The sequence below is a fragment of the Halichoeres trimaculatus genome, unplaced genomic scaffold (genome assembly GCF_033239565.1).
Source record: "Halichoeres trimaculatus isolate MK-OKI-2021-1 unplaced genomic scaffold, fHalTri1.1 fHalTri1_scaffold_6, whole genome shotgun sequence".
Lineage (NCBI taxonomy): Eukaryota > Metazoa > Chordata > Actinopteri > Labriformes > Labridae > Halichoeres > Halichoeres trimaculatus.
This window is the reverse complement of record NW_027437184.1, coordinates 23,939,116-23,957,882: the sequence shown is the minus strand read 5'-3', so window position 1 is coordinate 23,957,882 and position 18,767 is coordinate 23,939,116. Positions and strand designations below refer to the sequence as shown.

Here is an 18,767-nt window from a genome sequence, read left to right as displayed (position 1 = left end):
CCAAAAGCAGGAGCCACATGTTCAGGGGTGTTAGTTCTCATTTCATGCTTGTGCATGCATGATGAAATGAAAGTAAACAAGATATTTAATATTATTCATGAAGTCAGTGTTATTTTTAGTCCTAACTGTCATTCCTGTTCTTATATTATAATTATATGCAGGAGAAAAAAGGCGGTGTGATGTGGAGAACTCTGCCCTGTGAGTGTGTATTATTAGTACTCCTCTGTCCTTATTTGGTGCTAAGTGTACTCCCAGAATGTGGTGGCATGGAGAGTTGAGCTTCCTGAAGCAGGTGGAATCGATGTAATCAGACACGAGGGATGTAGAGGGAGGTGTGTGTGTGTGTGTGTATGTGTGTGTGTGTGTGTGTGTGTGTATGTGTGTGTGTGTGTGGGCGGAGAGGGGTGGGGGTTGTTGGGTCGGGTGCTGCTCTGCATCATAAAAAGGTTCTTGCCATCTTGGGGATTCTCAGCACGGATGCTACATATTACCTTTCTCGTCTGCTTTCATTGAAATTCATTTTTGGCCTGAGACACATGGAAGGGAAGCTACCCAAGTCCTCCCAATAAGTCACGGTTGAGGGAAGAGGTTTTTATTTAATTTCGAGTCCGAGCAGCCACCATTTAGATGGAAATTTTCCCCCATCACTCTTAAAAATGAGCTGCCCTCGATGAATTCTCAACCATTATTCATCTTTCGCAGGTAAATCTGGTGGTTGGAGAGGTATCCTCAGTATACTCTGGCTGCTCTCTGTAGCTCTGCTGAGGACAAGAGGTTACCCTCAAGGTTGGGGAGGGAGATAATAATAGTTACATATTTGGAATCAGCTAGGAGCCATTTCAACCTCAGAATTAGTTGGTAAAATCAATTTTGGTAGTTCATGCAAAGTTTGAACTACTGCTCACTTTTGACTCCTTTTAACACTGATTCATGTTTTTCTTTTTACTCTTTTCTCCGCAGAAAGCCATGTGTTGCTTCTTTGCACATAATAATGAAAACATTGCTTAGTGATTGTGATTTTTAAAAAATAAAAACTGGAATTATGAAGTCTTTCGAATTGCAAGTGCAAGACTTGTGGAAATGTGAGTTATTTTGTAGTCAGTCAAAGGAATCATTCATTCCCTTCTTTGTGCTCATCATGTCATGTGTCAATGCAGAGTACCACCCACCACCAGCAGCCAGAGTTACAGCTTAGGTAAGTGGCTCATGCCATAGTGACAGAATACTCTACTACTCTGATGTAAACATGCACGGATGGCAAACAGCTGAATTACACCAGATGCATCTGCAGTCCGTCTCTGTTCTGTCACTGCAACAGATCAGATAGGTTTCCAATCAAGTCAATGTGTCAACTTAAACTGGATCCATACTGTTGCAGTCTGTCTGCATGGCTGGTCCATCGTGTCGCTGGTAGTACGCAGCCATCCAAATTTTTAGAGCTGAAACGATTCCTCGAATGATTCGAGGTACTCGATTACAGAAAATACTCGAGTAATTTTCTCTGCCTCGAGGAATCGTTTAATTTTAAAAAAGATCAAAGAGTGGTATTTAAATAGAGCTGAGGCCATATTAAGGGAGTTTTCAGACCCCTCAAGTTACCTCTTATACAAAATAGCAACTAGTCTGGAGACTAATGGATCATTCTACGAAACGGGTGCCATTTGGGTCTGCAACATTTAAAAGATGTACAAAGCACAAAAAATGTGTCAGTGTGTTTACAAATTTTGGAGCTACCAAAGCAAGTGCTCTTATCGACATGCTGTATCAGAAAATTCTATTTTTTAAAGAAAAAAAAATCATTTGAAAAATAACTGCTCTTTAACTAAACAAAAATGTATTTTATCCGATTACTCGATTAATCGATGGGATTTTCAGTAGAATACTCGAATAACAAAATATTCGATAGCTGCAGCCCTACTAATTTTGTCAGTTGCTGAGCTGTGACACATAAATGCAGTGTAGGGGAGATAGAGCAGGACAGGAAGTTGTGACTGAAAACTACCTAAAAACACCTAGTGACTTTCAGAATAAAGCAGACCGGGGTCAAAATTGGTTTGTATTCAGCTTGACTACAAGGACAAACAGACATCATGAGCTGAGCCCAACCAGAAGTCAACAGGTTTGAGGTCTAACAGCCCAACATCAATGGAGTGGGAAGGAGGGTAACTTTTCGGGCTTACGTCTCCAGCCCTCTGTCAGTCATGTAGCTTGACAGACTGAACACTCAGCTGGTGTGAGTTGACAAATGCAGTCAACTCACAACGGTATGGAGTCAGACCGCAGACATATGAGGCGTATTTGAGGTGTTATGGTATCTTGTAGCACAGTGAAGTTTGGCACAATTTGATCTGGATAAAGTTAAAGTTGTGTAGTTTGCTTTACTTTACAACCTAATATGTTCAACCAGCTCAGGCATGTAGACATTAACCTGCATGATAGACTGAAGCTGTTGGTGATAGATACAATTCAGTCACAGTCCCTGTGATTGGATTTTGTTGAGCTGTTTCTTTTAGAGTCGTCTAAAATTTTAAGTGAAACTATTAGAAAATTAGTTCTCAGCAATCTTAATAGCCTGTGAATTTGTTTTTAACCTTGAGACGCAATAATGGCATAAATATCAGTTCATTCACTACAATCAAGTCAGCAGGTTCTGATCCAGGTTGATAGATTCTGAAGCGAAACAATCATTTTGTGTTTTTACCAGGTTAAAATTCTGACTACTTTTGACCCAGAAGATGATTTATCTTTATTATCAAGTATAAAAATGTTTTGAGATTTTGTTGAAACATTTAAAGCCAGCTTTATTCTCTCTCCTTTGTTGTGGAGTGTAAAAAAATAATAAAATTTTAAAGTGTAGATTTTTCAGTATCAAAGTAGACATTTTGATAGTAAAGCCACTCTTTTAGGGCTGTTAGAACAAATTTTTAGGACATTTATTTCATCATCATGCCGGCTCCCTGTGTAATTTCTTTTCCTCAGACCTTTGGAGACTTCTTGACTCAAACACAGAAGATGTGGCTTCTATCATTAGGCTACTTTCAGGGGACTGATTATGAAGGGTAATTATAGGATGACTAGGGAGAGGGGTTATCACGGGTGTCATTGCAGAGGTTGAGCTGAAGGGTACTTTGTTGGACTGATGGCTTCTTTCTCCCCAGGGGCATGAGCGTCAGATCATGGGGTGCTGGCGACTAAAGCCCTTACCAGCCTGCGTTCTTGCTCCAGTCCTCGGGGAGATGCAAAGACGATGGCCTCATCTTAATCTCCTTCATTACCAAGCAACACCTCTGTCCTCTCCAAGTGATCTTGGGCTCTCTTTTCTCTCTCCTACCTGTCTCCCGCACTTCCCAGCCCTCTTGCTCTCTGGCCTGATTAATAATGAATGAAGCAGATCATCTATCGATCCCATCCTCTTTGTGTTAGCACAGCAGAAGATATCAAACCTGTCAGAGGGTCTTAAAATAGCCCTGCAATGTGGCCAGGTTGGTGGGAGAGTTTGTTGGGTTAAGGGTCGGAGTTTCTTGTTTTTATGATCAGCAGTTAAAGGAGCATAAACTGTGGCTGAGCAGCAGAGGAGGAGTGGACAGAGAAAGGGCACAGAGTCCTGAATTGCCTTCTCAGCTTCTCGGCTGAAGGAGAAAGGTGATGATCTGTGATAAGTGTGAAACTGGAGGTCTCTTATACCTTCTCAATCTACTTTTGGCTCTATATTAAAGCTCGTCTATGCCAAGTTGTGATCCTTCAGCCCTCTTCTGTGGTCCTGAGTCTCTGAGAAAATCTCCACTCAGCCATTTCTGCCCTGCTGCTCTCACTTAATCAATCCAGCAGATTGGCTGTGCTCTCTGACAGGGGAAGGACCCTGTCAAGACCCTGACGGAGACTAAGAGAGATGTATATCTGTCGCTTTTGGTTAATATCAGCGGTCAACATTATGCAGGGTTCAGTAGTCCTTATGTCGAGGACACAGACGGAGAGGAAGTGCAGCTGGAACATGATCATTTCCAGCCCGGCTATACCGCTGGATATGATCCAAGTTGAGCTAATTTGATTCTGAAATGTCCATTCAGTTTAAAGCAGTCACAGACAAGTGACAGGACATGAGAGCAGCTTATATTAACAGACTAATTCTCTTCTGGGGGACTGGAGGGGGATGAATGTTACTTTTGAATCTACACAGCGAACAGAAGAGTGAAAAATCTGATCATGAAGTGGCTCCTCGTCTTTTCAACATGTGACAGAGTAAAGCGCTTCCTATTGATGGCCCATAATCACATGTCTTTGAGGACTCTGGGTAATAAGATGTTTCAAAGCCACATACTATTTCTCTATATTTGACTGCTCTTCTGAACACCACACTTTATCTACATCATCTGAGCAGGAGAGGAGGGAACGCCTATGCGTTAGTGTGCGTGTACCTATCTCCTAACATGATATTTTTATATAACCAAATACATCTGAGGACCAGGTGTGCACAAACAGGAAAATATCAAATTTACTGAGAAGCATTTGCTTAATCAAGGTATATGCTGAAATCCGAAGGTTAAATTCAATACCTTTTTAAGACTTTTTTAAAAACCTTTCAAAAAGTCATTAGACCTTAACGCGACTTTAAGCTGCTGTTAGCAACCAATCTTTGATAGTTGTAGTTTGCATTTTAACATGAATTAGGTAAACTGAGAAGGAATAAAGCTTGAAAGAATAAATGAAACTAAAGGCAGGTTATTTGACATTTCCATTCCCACAACAAGTAACAGTTATTCAAGACTAACTTGGAGAAAAAAAAAAGAAGAAATTTATTTCATCATTGTCAAAATTTAGGACATGTGCTTGAGATTGTGTTATTTGCTTTCTATCAGCGTTACATATCGACGACTTCTAAACTACTGTATGTACTGAGTTTGTTGTCACATTAGCCTACAGATATGTTGGGCTGTTAGCGCTACGTTTAGCCGGCGCCACACAAAATCACAACTTTGCTTGTTGTCACGTTTCAAACAACAGCGCTACGTAACTGTGTTGATAAATAACTTATCTCATCGTGTTGTATCCAGTAAAAAAGTGATCTGAACAAAGAAAATTTGTTCCAAAACAACTGAGATCAGGGGAAGCTTTCCCTAAATCGTAAGAATCAAAGTTCCCAGGTCATCAAAAGTCCGAGAAGTTTTCTCAGGAGGCTCGAGAAACTCTTATGATCTAGAGAGAAATATTTTGAGATGCTGAGGCTTTTTCTAGATCCTCGCGCTTGTCTGTGATGAGTGTGACGAGCAAAATGATTGTCCAATCACCAGGTGTGGTTGTTTATTAAGGTTCAGACCCTGAAAACATTTCCCACCAGATGGACTATTTCCGTGGCGGATATATGGAGCTGTCCTGTTAGTTTGTAACAGTCACAGGGAGGAAAATAAATATTCATGGATACGTTTGGAGACAAAGCTTGAATACCAATAAAATGTAATACCTCATAACATTACGATTAAGACTTTTTGATACTTTTTAAAGGCCTTAATTTTCCCATAACTGATTTATCAATTTTTAATACTTTTTAAGACCCCGCGGACACCCTGTTAATAAAGGAAAAAAATGTGTGCCTAATCTTTTTTAACAGTCAATAAAATATCTCTGAGATCAATGGCTGACAAACAGCCAAAAGTAGAGTTTTTCTGCCTAATATGCTGATTATCTGTTTTCTGAACCTCTTTCACTTTGTGGTCCTCTGGCCTTTTTGGACAGGAAGTCATGCCGGGCTCTCGTCTCCCACTTTTGGGATCACAGAAGTGCTGCCTCTTTTTGCTGTGCTTAAAATCTGACAGTATGTGAAGTGGTGAAGTCAACATGGGATCTGATAAAGTTTCTCTCAAAAGTTGGAAACTAATATCCATAAAAGAGTAAAACTGGGCTACCCCTGGTATTAAATGTAGCTTAAATATGCTGTGAGAAGCTTTAATGTGGTTATGAAACATCCTCAGTTTAATCTGGACGCCTCCATATCCACAGAAGCAAAACAGACCACCAGCTCGAGGACAGACTACGTCTTTCTAGTTATTTTAAATGCCTTTAGAAATCCTACCATGAGGTTTGTGGCATGCAAACACCAGCATTTGTTTATATTTATGTTTTTTAATCAAACAATATCAGCAAAGATTAGTCGCTGTATGTTTGTAATTTGTTTTAATCCTAACAGATCAATTAGAGACAGAGAATATACTAGTTTTGGGTTTTTCAGTTCATCTAAAGTTCATCCAGTTGTTTTTCTGAACTGAAGATGCCTCTGAAGCAGAAACTACAATATGTCAGAGTTCGTCATCTATATGAACTGAACTTCATGTGTATTTATACACATATGTAAGATATAACATGTAAATAGAGTGAGTTTGTTATGGCATCATAAAGGTGCCAGTGTTTGGATGCTTTTATCTTCTCCTCTCTCTTCCTCAGGGAGTGTGCTCTGTTTGGCTCACTGTAAATGTTGATGCTGTTTCTCCACGTACAGAATGCTTGCTTGTCATACTGGTCCCAAAGGATTAAGCACTTCATGCTTTCAAAGACCAAAGAAAGTTCTCTCCATCCTTCCCTCAGGGAAAAGTCACCTAATTAGTGTAGTTTTATGTTATGTTCACGCATGTTTATCTTAGCTGAGTGATTACATGAACTTGAACTTCATGTTCAAAGACATGTAACAATGTTTTCCTGTTTTCCTGTATCATCACTCCAAATATTTATGCACCTCTCCTTCATTCTCTACCATGTTTTTTTTTGTTTTCAGGACAACTTCACTCCAGAGTGTAAGTTTAAGGAGAGTGTGTTTGAGAACTACTACGTCACATACTCGTCCATGCTGTACCGTCAGAGCCAGTCTGGTCGCTCCTGGTATATTGGTATCAATCGGGATGGCCAGATCATGAAGGGCAACCGGGTGAAGAAGACCAAAGGAGCAGCACACTTTCTGCCTAAAGTTATAGAAGGTTTGTACCACTGATGTCAATGGAAACCGCTAGGCAGCCAAACTCACTGCCTGTTTATAAACAGGCAGTGAGTACAAAGCGCTTAGTGTCAGAGGTCACAGATGGTGGGAGATGTAGTTGTAGGCGAAAGGGCTTGAGATTATATTTCTTGATGGCATTTGTTCACTGACAGCAAAAGGAGTTTAGTTCCTGTATAATGCAAACAGCTATTTTAACAAATACTTTATGGTTGCACTGACAGAAGAAAAAAAAATAAGCTAACCGCTGAGTTACACCAGATGCGTCTGCAGTCCTTCTCTACTCCATCACAGCAACAGATCAGATAGGTTTCCATTCAAGGCAATGCGTCAACCTACACTGGATCCACTCCGTTGCAGTCCATCTGCTTGGCTGGTCCATCATGTAGCAGGTAACAAGTAGCCATCCCATTTTTGTCAGACGCTGAGCTGTGACGCATAAATTCAGCATAGGGAAGATCAAGCAAGACAGGAAGTTGTGACCGAAAACTACCTAAAAACAACCAGTGACTATAAAAATAAAGCGGACCGGGGTCAAAATTGGTTCATATTCAGCTTGACTACAACAATAAACAGACATCAGAAGCAGCGAATGTTGCATTTTTATTTAGAAGGTGCTGGGAGATGTTTCTTGAGGTGGTTTTCCCAGCTCTCTGTCCAATATGTAGTGTGCTTATCTATGTGTGTATGTAGGGATGGGTACCTTTCACATTTGAAATGATTCGGTACAGATGCCCGGTACCTGGCAATCGGTATTGGTACTCAACGATACTAATTTTCGGTACTTTTTTTGTGTTAATGTGGTAAAAAATATAAATTTCTTTAATAATAAAATCTAAAATTTGAACGCATTAGGGTGGAACTCCGCCATGCGCAAAACAGTGCAAGGAGAAATGTGTACATGACGATATACAAGTGCGATTCCGTCATGTAAATTAGATAAATAACATAAGGCTTTTTAGTCAGTTAAATTAAAAAAACAAGGTATAGCACTTATTTATGAGAGAGGTAACTCAAAATTACTTCTGCTGTGATCTGGCGCTATATGGAAAATAAAATTAACTCAGGCACCGTGTACACGACAATGTTTCATCTGAAAACGCTGTGAAAACACAGTGAAACAAATCTCTGTTTACACGGAAACACCGATGGACTGAAAGCGCTGTAGTAAGCATGCCAGGCCTGTAGGTGGTGCTATAACTGTCTTGTCCAGAAGCCGCTTTTGGGAGATTTCCACCGATGTAGAGTTGAGCCCGTCATCTGGTGTATTGGGGAATACTAAGTTAAAAAGTGAAGAAACAGACGCACATTTTGTAAAAAGACAGTCAGCAGTCAAGCAGATTGAGCAGCACAAGCACAACATGGTAGTTTGCGACGATTGTAACAACGGTACTGTTGTCCTGTTGTATGAGCATGCGCGAGGTGGAGTGTGACGTCAGCGTTTCCACTGAAAACGCCGGCCTACTGTTTACACGGCATCGGTGTCGGCAGCATTTCAGAAAAAATCCCACTCTGGAGGCCTTTTTCAAAAGTTTGCGTTTTAGGTCGGCTGAAACACAGTTTCCGTGTAAACACGAGGCTGACACGCAACAAAACTTTTGCGTTTCACCCTAAAACCTCAGAGTGGGGGGGCTCCGTTAGGGGGGGGCGGGCTGCCCTCCCAATGGTAGGGGCAACACTGCTTTTTTATTATTATTTCATGCATGTTGAAACTACCTACAACCCTTTAAAGATCCACCTGTTTAATATGTAACATTTTTGCAATTTTCATCTGGTTTTAAAATTTTGATCAGGAGTGTGTATGTTTGCAAACTATTTGACAGCTCCTTAATCACTTACCAACAGTTCTTCTCTTTGTTTCACAGTGGCGATGTATAAGGAGCCATCGCTACATGAGCTCACCAGTGAGCCGGTGAGTCCCCCTCGAAAAACAGTGAAGACATCAGATTCCCCGTCCCTGAAGAACGGACGGAAAGAAGCTCCCAAGGCTGATGCTTCATAGCACAGAGATTGAGGGTGGGACACAGGGCATCAGGGACACTGGGAACACAGTTGCCCATAATGCATTGAGGGTGGCAAAGAGAAGGGCCCTCCTTGGCCACCACATTCAAGAGGTGCACTACAAGATGCTGAGATATAAAAGGGTCTGCTGTCCACCTGCAGCCAAGAAGGCCATAGAAAGGAGTCCCTCCCTCAACTCTGACCACAGGAAAAAGAGCAGGATCCGAGCCAGAACTCCTACCAAGTCTCCTTTCCAATGTTTGCCTCTTTCTCGCCCCCTGTGACTCTCTAAAAACAGTCTCCTTCATTTCTCTGTCATGCTTAAAGCCTCTTTGTTCCACTGACAATATGCCTACCCACTGTCTGATCTATTCTACTGTATATTCACCACTCACTCATTCCCAACGCTGACTCGGCATCGTAATCCTCACCCCCCTTGGGCCCCCTCTTTGAGCCCTGAAGTTGGTGACAGTGTGGCTCAGCCAGCTTTCCACCCACCATCTGCCAAGCGGCTAAGCTAATTACCAAGGTCAACTAAAGCTCAAAGCGAGATGAAACAGCTCAGAGAGGAAAGATAGCTGCCGGGATCATGGGTCAGGTCAGGTCAGCTGAGCGCAGAGAGCACAGGAGACAGCATGTGGATAAAATAACAGTCCATCAAAGTTTATAACTTTAAAAATGAAAACATCATTTAGTTTTCTTATGTTTTTTTTTGTTTTCTTTTTGGTGTGAATATGGCACAGATTCTGTTGTCAAGAGTTGTAATTAATCATATTTCAGCAATGATAAGTGATAACTAAAATAATAGTGTGGTGATGATAATGTTTAAAATATGGGGATTGTACTTATAAGATGGTGCTTAAAAAAAAGAGCACCATGTCTGTATTACTTTAACGAACAGAACAGAGGTGCTCCTTGTAATATTGTCATATATAATAGAAGAAAAGAGAAATATATGAATACAATAAAAAGATATTCTTTTGGGGAAGATGAGCCATATAACAGAGTAGTTAAAGCTTGAGGTAAACTCCAGACTCTTGTGAATTCAGCAATATTAGTACCAACAAGTCAGGAGAGAAATCTCAGACAGGATAAAACAAATTAAAGAATGAGAGAGGGATTTCCAGCCCTCCTTCCAGCCCCTCTCTTCTCTATCAGGTGACTACTTATTACATTGCACTAGCTCATTGGAGGCTTCAAACGAACAACCATATCTTGTTTTAAATCCCAGGTGTATCTGAACTCAGTCACCTGGAAAAGGAGCCGTAGTGTGTACTTCACTCAGCATCTGCTGTCAGCACAAAGCGAGGTTTGAAGGCAAACATCAAAGCCGGAGGAGCCTCTGAGCTGCAGCACTTGTTATTCTGAGGACGTCTGGCAGCTTATCCACTCGCTAGCTTTATCAAATCACCTTGGAAGAATCGCCCTCAAAAAATGGAGTCGTCTGAGTGAATGTCGTGGTGTGATTGTGCTTTAACCCCTGTGAGTGTGTGTGTGTGTGTGTGTGTGTGTGTGTGTGTGTGTGTGTGTGTGTGTGTGTGTGTGTGTGTGTGTGTGTGTGTGTGTGTGTGAGTGGATGACTTCTTCAGAACGAATGTGCCGTTCGATTGTGTGTGAATGCTCCTGTAGAGGAGGACGGATAAAGATACTGAGGGTAACCTCTAACACGTCCTTCAGACAGGACACCACAGCGTGTCTTTGATACGTCTGTGTCTGTGAAAAGCTGATACTTGGGGAAACTCCACCTTTTGAAGCTGTTTCACTGCTTCAGGAGAGTTTGAATAATGGCTTCAAAGAGGCAAGAATCTCCCACTACAATAAGACACATATCACACTGGCAGGGATGGGATTAAATGTATTGTAACAAATAGTTGTATAATGTATCCTTCATTGCTCTAACCTGTGTGAACAGCCTTTAATTCAACTGTTCTTTCTATCATGTGATCAATTTCTTTTTGTGGTTCACTTTGACACATCAGAGCAAAGTAGTGTAAGAGCTACAACGCTGCTGTCTCATGGTTGAGACTTGAAACATGCCACTACCATGGTTCTACAGCAGGCATGGGCAAACTACGGCCCGGGGGCCACATGCCGCCAGTTAAACGTTTTGATCCGGCCCGCTGAACTTGAAAAAATTAAATGAATACACCTTGTCTTAAGGTTTTATTTTCCCTGCAATTCTGATGTTTTCCCACTAGATGGGGCACTGTAGAGACATTGGCTTTGTTGAGGTGAAGCGTAGGCCTATTACTCCACGTTTGCACTTAACCCTCTGACCCATCAGCCCTTCTGGAAAGATGAACTGACCTAAGAAAAGGAAAGTGGACAAAACAAAACTCATTGAAACACATGGAAGTGCGCAGACGCGCGCGGATAAGATGGAGTGGATTGTCAGCGATCTGTTACTTATAAAAAAAAAAGCTCAGGAACATGTCTGTGTAAATCTTCAATGTGAGTTATTTGTCTAATTTTTATATAGAGACGTTCACATTTAATATCAAAATATCACACAAACAATTTTGACACAATCTTTTATTATTTTTTGCTTTTTCATTTTTAAAACCAGGACAGTAAAAACGTGTTTTTCTGTAATTCCGTTTTTCCGTTTTGGTTTTAAAACAGAAAAACAAAAAAACAAGTCAATTTTTTCGTTTTTTTTTTTAATTTATTTTGTTTTGAAACAGAATAACAAAAGAACGAACCAAACACGGATTAAAAATCCCATTATAATTCCATTCTTTCATATTCTAATTTTAATTTCAAAACAAAATCAAAACAGCGAAAAATAGACCGTTATTTGTTTTCTGATTTTTGATTTGAAAACAAAAAAACTGAATAAAAAGTCCTTATCTGTTTTCCGATTTTGGATTCTAAAACGGATATGGAATGACTGAATGATACCCTGATAGTTACCAAAGCACTCCATCCATCTGCTCCTGGTCCGGCCCCTTTGTCAAATGTTAGAACCCATTGTGGCCCACGAATCAAAAAGTTTGCCTACCCCTGTTCTATGGGCATAAACCATTGATTTCAACCTTTAGTGCTTGATTTATTCACTGCTTTATTTCGATTTTCCCTTCTCCTGTTTGAATTGGACCTGGTTTCCCAATCAGGAAACATTTTCATAAAAATATGCAATGTCCTGACGTGAAGTTGAGGCTTCTTCATGAGAGCTGCAGGGATTTTGGTTGCTGTCATGTCAATGCTTGCTGCTGTTGGATGCTGTCCACTCTTGTAACCCACTGAGGGGAAAAAATGTCGCCACAATGTTCAGTCAAACTGAATGTTCATGGATATGACCAACAAAACACGTCACAAGCTCTGTCAGGAGAAGCAACGCTGGAAGATATGGAGGGGGAAAAGTAAGAATGCAGCTTGTAACATGGCAGCTTAGACTCATGGGATATTTCTCCAGGGCTGGTATGGCGTCTCATTTTTAATGGCAACACAATGTACGGAGAGGTTACAGAATGTGAAACAGAGGCTTTAAGAATGTGCTCTATTGATGGTGAGAGTGAGTCTGAAATAGGGTGTTGAATTGTAAAGAGGTCAGCACATGGAGGCAGCTGTTTGGAGAGCGTGAAGGATTAGCAGGTGTATTCTTGAGGAATGTTGATAAGGAATTTTTGCAGGAAAGTAAGCAGAATTCTCGTCAGGGTTTTATGCGGTGTGCGGATATGATAATTAATGTGAGACAAAGAGGCATGTGAGGCACTGTGCACTATTTATGACAGGGGGTCTATGGAGGAAATGAGTTGGGAGGGCTTTGCATTCTTCCCCCAAGTCTTTCATTTTCTACACTTTTCCAGAGGGAGTATCACTCAGTTCAAATTTGGATATTTTGTCCTTGTAGCACATTTCTGTATGGCAGACCTACAAATGCTCCCTCTCCCTGGTGAGTTTTGGTACAGCCTAAGTACGATGTCCCACAGAGCATTTCCAACGACTGTGTGATATCAAAGTGCGTGCACAGCAGGTAGTACGCAATGTTAGGCTTATTTTAACTGTAGGGAAGGACGCAGACATTTTTAGAGTACTCCTGGATCCCATCTGGGAGCTTTTTTTGAGACAGTTCACATTAGAAAGTTTATACTAAGTCTGCTATCTGAAAGTGAAGCACCTGGGGCTGCAAGTAGTGTCAGAGAAACTAACTAAACCTTTTTCCTCTTGGGTCCAAATGCTGAGGATGTTCCTTGTTGATAGGCCTGTCACGATAATCAATAAATCGATTAACCGAAGGATAAATAAAAACGTCCTCCGTAAGGTTGCCAGCCTCGATAAACTGACATGTGCATGCATGTTTGTTTTCCTCCACTCTTTCCACCAAAGAGGCTGAATGAGAAGATGGCTCACTACGTCTATCTTTCCTAACATCGGGGTGCGTAGGTTGTATAGCGGATTTAGAGGATTTATAGCGGAGTGAGAATCTGTCAAAAATGCAATCTTTGGGGTGAAGACGGGGCTGCTCGCGCGTACACACGGAAAGAGCTGAAGCGAGCATCCTGAGGGGTAAGGATGCAAGAAACACGCTAATACAAGTGATGACACAAAAGATGCGGTTCTTAAGCCGCCTGCCACAGTCCCAGTGTTGGAATATTTTGTTTTTTATCAGAATGAACAAAGTGTGAGCTCATGAACACCAACGAGCTGATATGTCGCATTTGTTTGAAAATTGGCGACGGAGAAGAAGACGGGGAGGTGCAGCGGAGCCTTGTTCTTTGACAATCCGCTCTTACTGAGGCTTTTGGTCTGCAAAGTAAATAGAAATGAAAGCGCCAAATGGTGGGCGCTCAAAGACAGCTACATTGACGAAGAAATGCAGCCCTTCAATACGGTTGAAAGCCAGAAATGTTAAAAATGTTTGACAGACAGTACGGATTGACTGGGAAAAAGTACATGTTACAAACAATTCAGGAACTGTATAAACCCCCTTTTATTTAGGCTTTAGTTTTTATTGGGTTTTTTTGTTTTTTTTTGGAGTTTCGTTTTTTCTTTAGAGACAGGGTCTATGTTTTATTGTTTTTGATTAGTATTAATTATTTTCACTGACATGTATTTTTTTCTAAAAGAGAGTCCATTTCATCTTCATTGTATTTTTTTTTTCTCTTTCTTGTTTGTTAAATTTATTATATTTTTTATTTTATTTATTTCATTTAAAACATCCTGACCTTCTAATTACAGTTAAATACTCTTAAAAAATTAAAGTTTCTTGCTTTTGATATGGTGTACTCACTTTATTATCCCATTTATCACAATTACATCAATGAAATAATGGGAAAGAAATCAAAATAATATTGACAATAATATCGTTTATCGGCAATAATATTTTGGAAAATTATCATCTAGCAAAATTTGTTATCGTGACAGGCCTACTTGTTGATGACCCAGACATTGTCTTGAATGCTTATGATGTGTAGGAAAACATCCACCAGCTTGTACCTGCCTGTTTCAAACTGCTCAAACAGACGTTTTTGCTTGAAAAGTGGAGGGATTATCAAACTAAATGTCAATTAATTCTCAATCAACTCACAGATTAAACAAAATGTTGTAGCCTTTCTCTACACAGAGAAGATGTAGAAAGTAAGCCCAACTTAAGTCATTTCATCAAATTTTTTACCAGGCAAACACAATGAAGACCAAAATCCTCCATAGATTTCCTTCTAAAGTAGCAACCAGTCCTCATAAGGATCATACTGAAGAATGTCACTGCAAGTTGTAGGATAGTTATACTGCAGGTACACTGAGAAGAAAAAAAGAATGTAAATAAGACAGAACCTGGAGTGGATTAAGAAGAATGTAGGTTAGGATGATCTTAACAGAACAGAGAGTCCGTGAATGTCAAGTGAGTAGAGATGTTACGAATCGAGCAAGTGCAATGAAGAAAGGATTCAGATCCTGTTTTTGCTGCTGAATTTAAAAGTTCTGGCTGAAAAAAAGTTGTGTGAGTTGATGAGAAAGCTATCCATAGTTCAAAGGAGGCTGAAGTGGGATTTTATTTATTGTAGTTTCAAGAAGTCAGAAAGTGCTGTTGGATTTTTTTTCATTGAGAAAAGTTTTGTGTTGCACAGCTAACAGTAGGTGGTAACATGGAAGAGAAAAACACTGACGTCGTCTGTGTGCCCACGCAAGAGAGATTTAAAGTCATAATCCCCTTCCTACAGCATCACTTTAACCACAGCCTACAGTCTATACAGACCATTAACTCTCTTTCAACACGGTTTCATGTGTAGGTGTACACAGTGGGTTTATAAGGTCTGTGTGTGTGTGTGTGCGTGTGTGTGTGCATCTCTGATTAAGAGTAAGGTAAGACAAGACACAGAGGCAAGGGGAAAAAGAAAAGGGCATGGGATTGAAACAGTGATCGATAGACTCAATAAACCACAAACGAGAGAACAGCCACCCTGTGATGGGTGCAAAAATTTCCCCAAGGTCTGCCAGAGACGGCCAGATCCATTAGCTCATAATGAACTCAGAGCACTGCTCTTTGGTTCCTACCTGTGAACTCAACAAACAACCCAGAAAAGAAGCAAGATTTCCTCCTCAGGCAAACACTGTAAGCATGAGCAGCTAGACTAACCTTTAAAAACATCAGCTGAGAGACACAGTGCAGCTAAACCACTTCCCAAAAACTGCCCACCAAAATAAATTGGACAACTGGAACCATGCTGCGCCTTAAAAGCCTGATTTATTGTTTGGAGCATTGAACAAGTTCACTCACTGCCTCGGATTGTTTTAAGAGATTATAACAAGCAGGAATCCCCTCTACTTGATCAGATTTCATGAGAAAAATAAACTGCAGCTACAGCTTCACCACAGGTATTTAAGCAATGCAATAGAGATGTAACGATTTTATGACTTCCAGTGATTAAACAGAAATGTGACTGTGCTTTAAAACTGTTATCAACATCCAACCTTTTTTGGAATGAACATTCACACTGGTAGAGAAAAAAGCAACACAACATTTTCTATCTCCATGAACAACTTCGCTGTGTTGGCATGAACTCATGACACTCATCCCTGGTTACACATCTTTTGATTTTGCGATTTTTTACTTTGGGATTGTTTGTTATTCCTCTATTTGGGTCCAGGACACAATGACAGTCAAGTAATGCCCGACTTTGTCCTTATGAGAGTAACCCTAAAAAGATCAGAAATGATGCAACAAACCAGCAGAAATCTGTGGTTAAGAAGCTCAGCATTGTTCAAAATCCAATCCATCTAAATATTCCTGAAGTTACTGTTTTATTTTACAAGGTCCAAAAAATGCAGTTCTGCTTACATGTTCACACAGACACATGTGCACTATGCATGCAGTTTTATATGGAAAATGAGTGCATAAATGGCTCCCTCTAATGGAAGAACTTTGTTGCCCAGCATCATCAATTGGAAGGCCCAAAGAAACACCACAAAGCAGCTCACCCTGCATAAGCCTGGGTGATAAAACGATCAAGATATATATCACGAATTAAGTAGTCCTAAATAGAAATATGAGACATGGTCAATAGAATTTTGACAGAACTCATTCCTCTAATTTTTCACAGACACATAACTAGCCATTCATATGTCTGTCAAAACATGGACTCCATGGCAATCGAGTTGGAAAGAGCCATCTCAAGTTAGGTTGATGCACACAGCACGAGTGCAGTAGCAGCCAGCAGCAGCACACGTGCTGACGTTTACATTTGTGAGTCCACAGTAACGGAGATAATGGGCCTGATCTACTACAGGTTTGCAAGTATATTAGCATGTGCAAACTTGAAAGTGCGTCCAGAGATGATTTACTAACTGGGGTGCACCAAGGATCACGTATGTCAAATGAGCAAAATAGCACATGCAATCTATTGAGCGTGTTTACCGCAGATTATCCGAACTTGCAAAATTCTGGGAGGAGATCCAGAAGATGAACCTCCCTTTTCATTCACTGGTGGCTCAGTTGAAGGACCACTGCCACTGAATGACCCCCGGACTGTTGCTATGGTATTTACGATCAATGTCAGCACAGCTCCTTCGTGTGTGCAACAGTGGCCCGAGTGTCACAGCGGAGGGCGCACACCACATTGTACACAGCTCTCACCTTCTGTGCCATAACTCGTGACCCATACGTCTGAGTTCTCCAACTCAATGACTTCAAACTTTACTTTGTCTTTATGGCCACTCTGCTCCCCCAAACTCTTCATGGGAAAAGCAGATAGCATGCGCTAAATCCTCATTTAAACAGGGCGGTTTGCTCCTGTTATCAATTGTGCACACAGTCTTAGTAGATCACCTGCAACACAAAACACGCTCGTGACTTGGGATCTTAGTAGATCAGGCCCAGCAAGTGTTCCCCTGGGAAAAAATCTGACTCTGCTAGAGCATGCACAATCCCAGATCGAATCAAGAGCTGAGGGCCACCAGAAAACAACCAGGGTAAGGCCTGTGCCACAAAAGTAACAGAGTTTGCTCTCTCCAGCGTCATACCTGATGACAAAAAAACAAAGAGATAGAATCTACATGAATGAGAGATTTTGATAATTTATTTTGTATAATATTTTATTTTATTCATTTGGCATTAAAAAGAGAGTTTATGAGTCAATTTCGTTTCTATTCTTCAAGAAACAAAATTACAGGTCTGTTTTGTTTGTGTATTATTTTAAGACTTGAAATCTTTTGCCTGGTCAGACTTTTAGTTTAGTTTACAATAGATGTACCTGTTTTATTCATCTTAAGTAGTTGTTAAATGTTCTCCAGTACATCTGTCATGTTCAACCAGACAAATAAATAAACCAAGTCAAAAATAACCTTCTGACATCTTCACAACTAACTTATGATGTTTAAGTCTGACGAAATAGTTATTTGACTTACATCGTGATAAATATTGATATTGACTGATATGAAAAAAATGATCTTGATAGGATTTTTTCTCATATTGCCCAGCACTACCTTTTCAGACAAAACTGAAAACAATGCAGTGTAGATTACTCTCACTGTTTCGATGTATTAATTATGAAAGCATGATGTTTCCAAAAGTTGAGCCTTGGGTGCAGCACTGAGTCAAAGTAAAGCTAAGTAACGGATCATTTCTAACATCAGCTGCAACCCAGATTCCATTCATGCTGTCATTCCAAGTATTTTTGCTGCTGCGGCGTGGTGAACGCTATGCTAAAGTAGGCAGCCTCTCCGAGGAGTGAGAAATGTGAAGGATGTGATGTGTCACCTCTGATCTCTGTGAAACGTAGCAGCATGCTTCTAGACAACAAAAGCTGTCTGGGTGGCCTAAATGTGAGGAATGCTGCCAGTTTACATGTATGTTTTTGTCAATAATACAAACTGTGTGTATCTAATGTGCTATGCCAGGTCTGTTTTCTTTTTCCAGAAATGTATTTGAACAGTTAGTGTTGATATTTTTTTCATTGTCTTTGGTTGTTTTCTGCTTTGTCACATTTTCTTTCTAATGCAAACCGTCTAAAAGAAGGATGAGATGTTGACAATCCCCAGATATTTCTTCCCATTTGCTGTGTTTTTGTCTTTGGTCTGCACAGTTGTATCCACACTGATGTGTCCCCTGAGTGAACTTCCAACAAACTGAATCCCACTGTGCGCCTGAGTTGTGTGTTAGTGAAAGATGCAATGAATTCATGATGAAACAGCAGGAAAACAACTCCTAAAGCCAACATGTGTCCGCCAAACACAGCAATGTGACCTTGGTGGTGTCAGAGCTATGGTCACGCGAGTCTTCCAGAAAGTTCCCACAACCTCTCTCTTCTACTCTTGTGAACTTCCAATCTTTTTTTGTCTTCCAAAAAAC

General features: G+C 40.5%; 1 protein-coding gene and 1 long non-coding RNA gene across 2 annotated transcripts in view; one reads left to right on the top strand and one right to left on the bottom strand.

Annotated features, from left to right (window-relative positions):
* fgf11b (fibroblast growth factor 11b) overlaps positions 1-10,467 on the top strand; it is a 58,648-nt gene extending 48,181 nt beyond the window's left edge. The window contains exons 4-5 of the mRNA XM_074672414.1: positions 6,764-6,962; positions 8,845-10,467. Coding sequence (XP_074528515.1) covers positions 6,764-6,962; positions 8,845-8,981 — 336 coding nt within the window. The 3' untranslated portion in view covers positions 8,982-10,467. The remainder of the gene's footprint in view (positions 1-6,763; positions 6,963-8,844) is intronic.
* The window catches only part of LOC141791767 (uncharacterized), a 76,328-nt gene that overhangs the window by 56,008 nt on the left and 1,553 nt on the right, over positions 1-18,767 (bottom strand). The window lies entirely within an intron of this gene.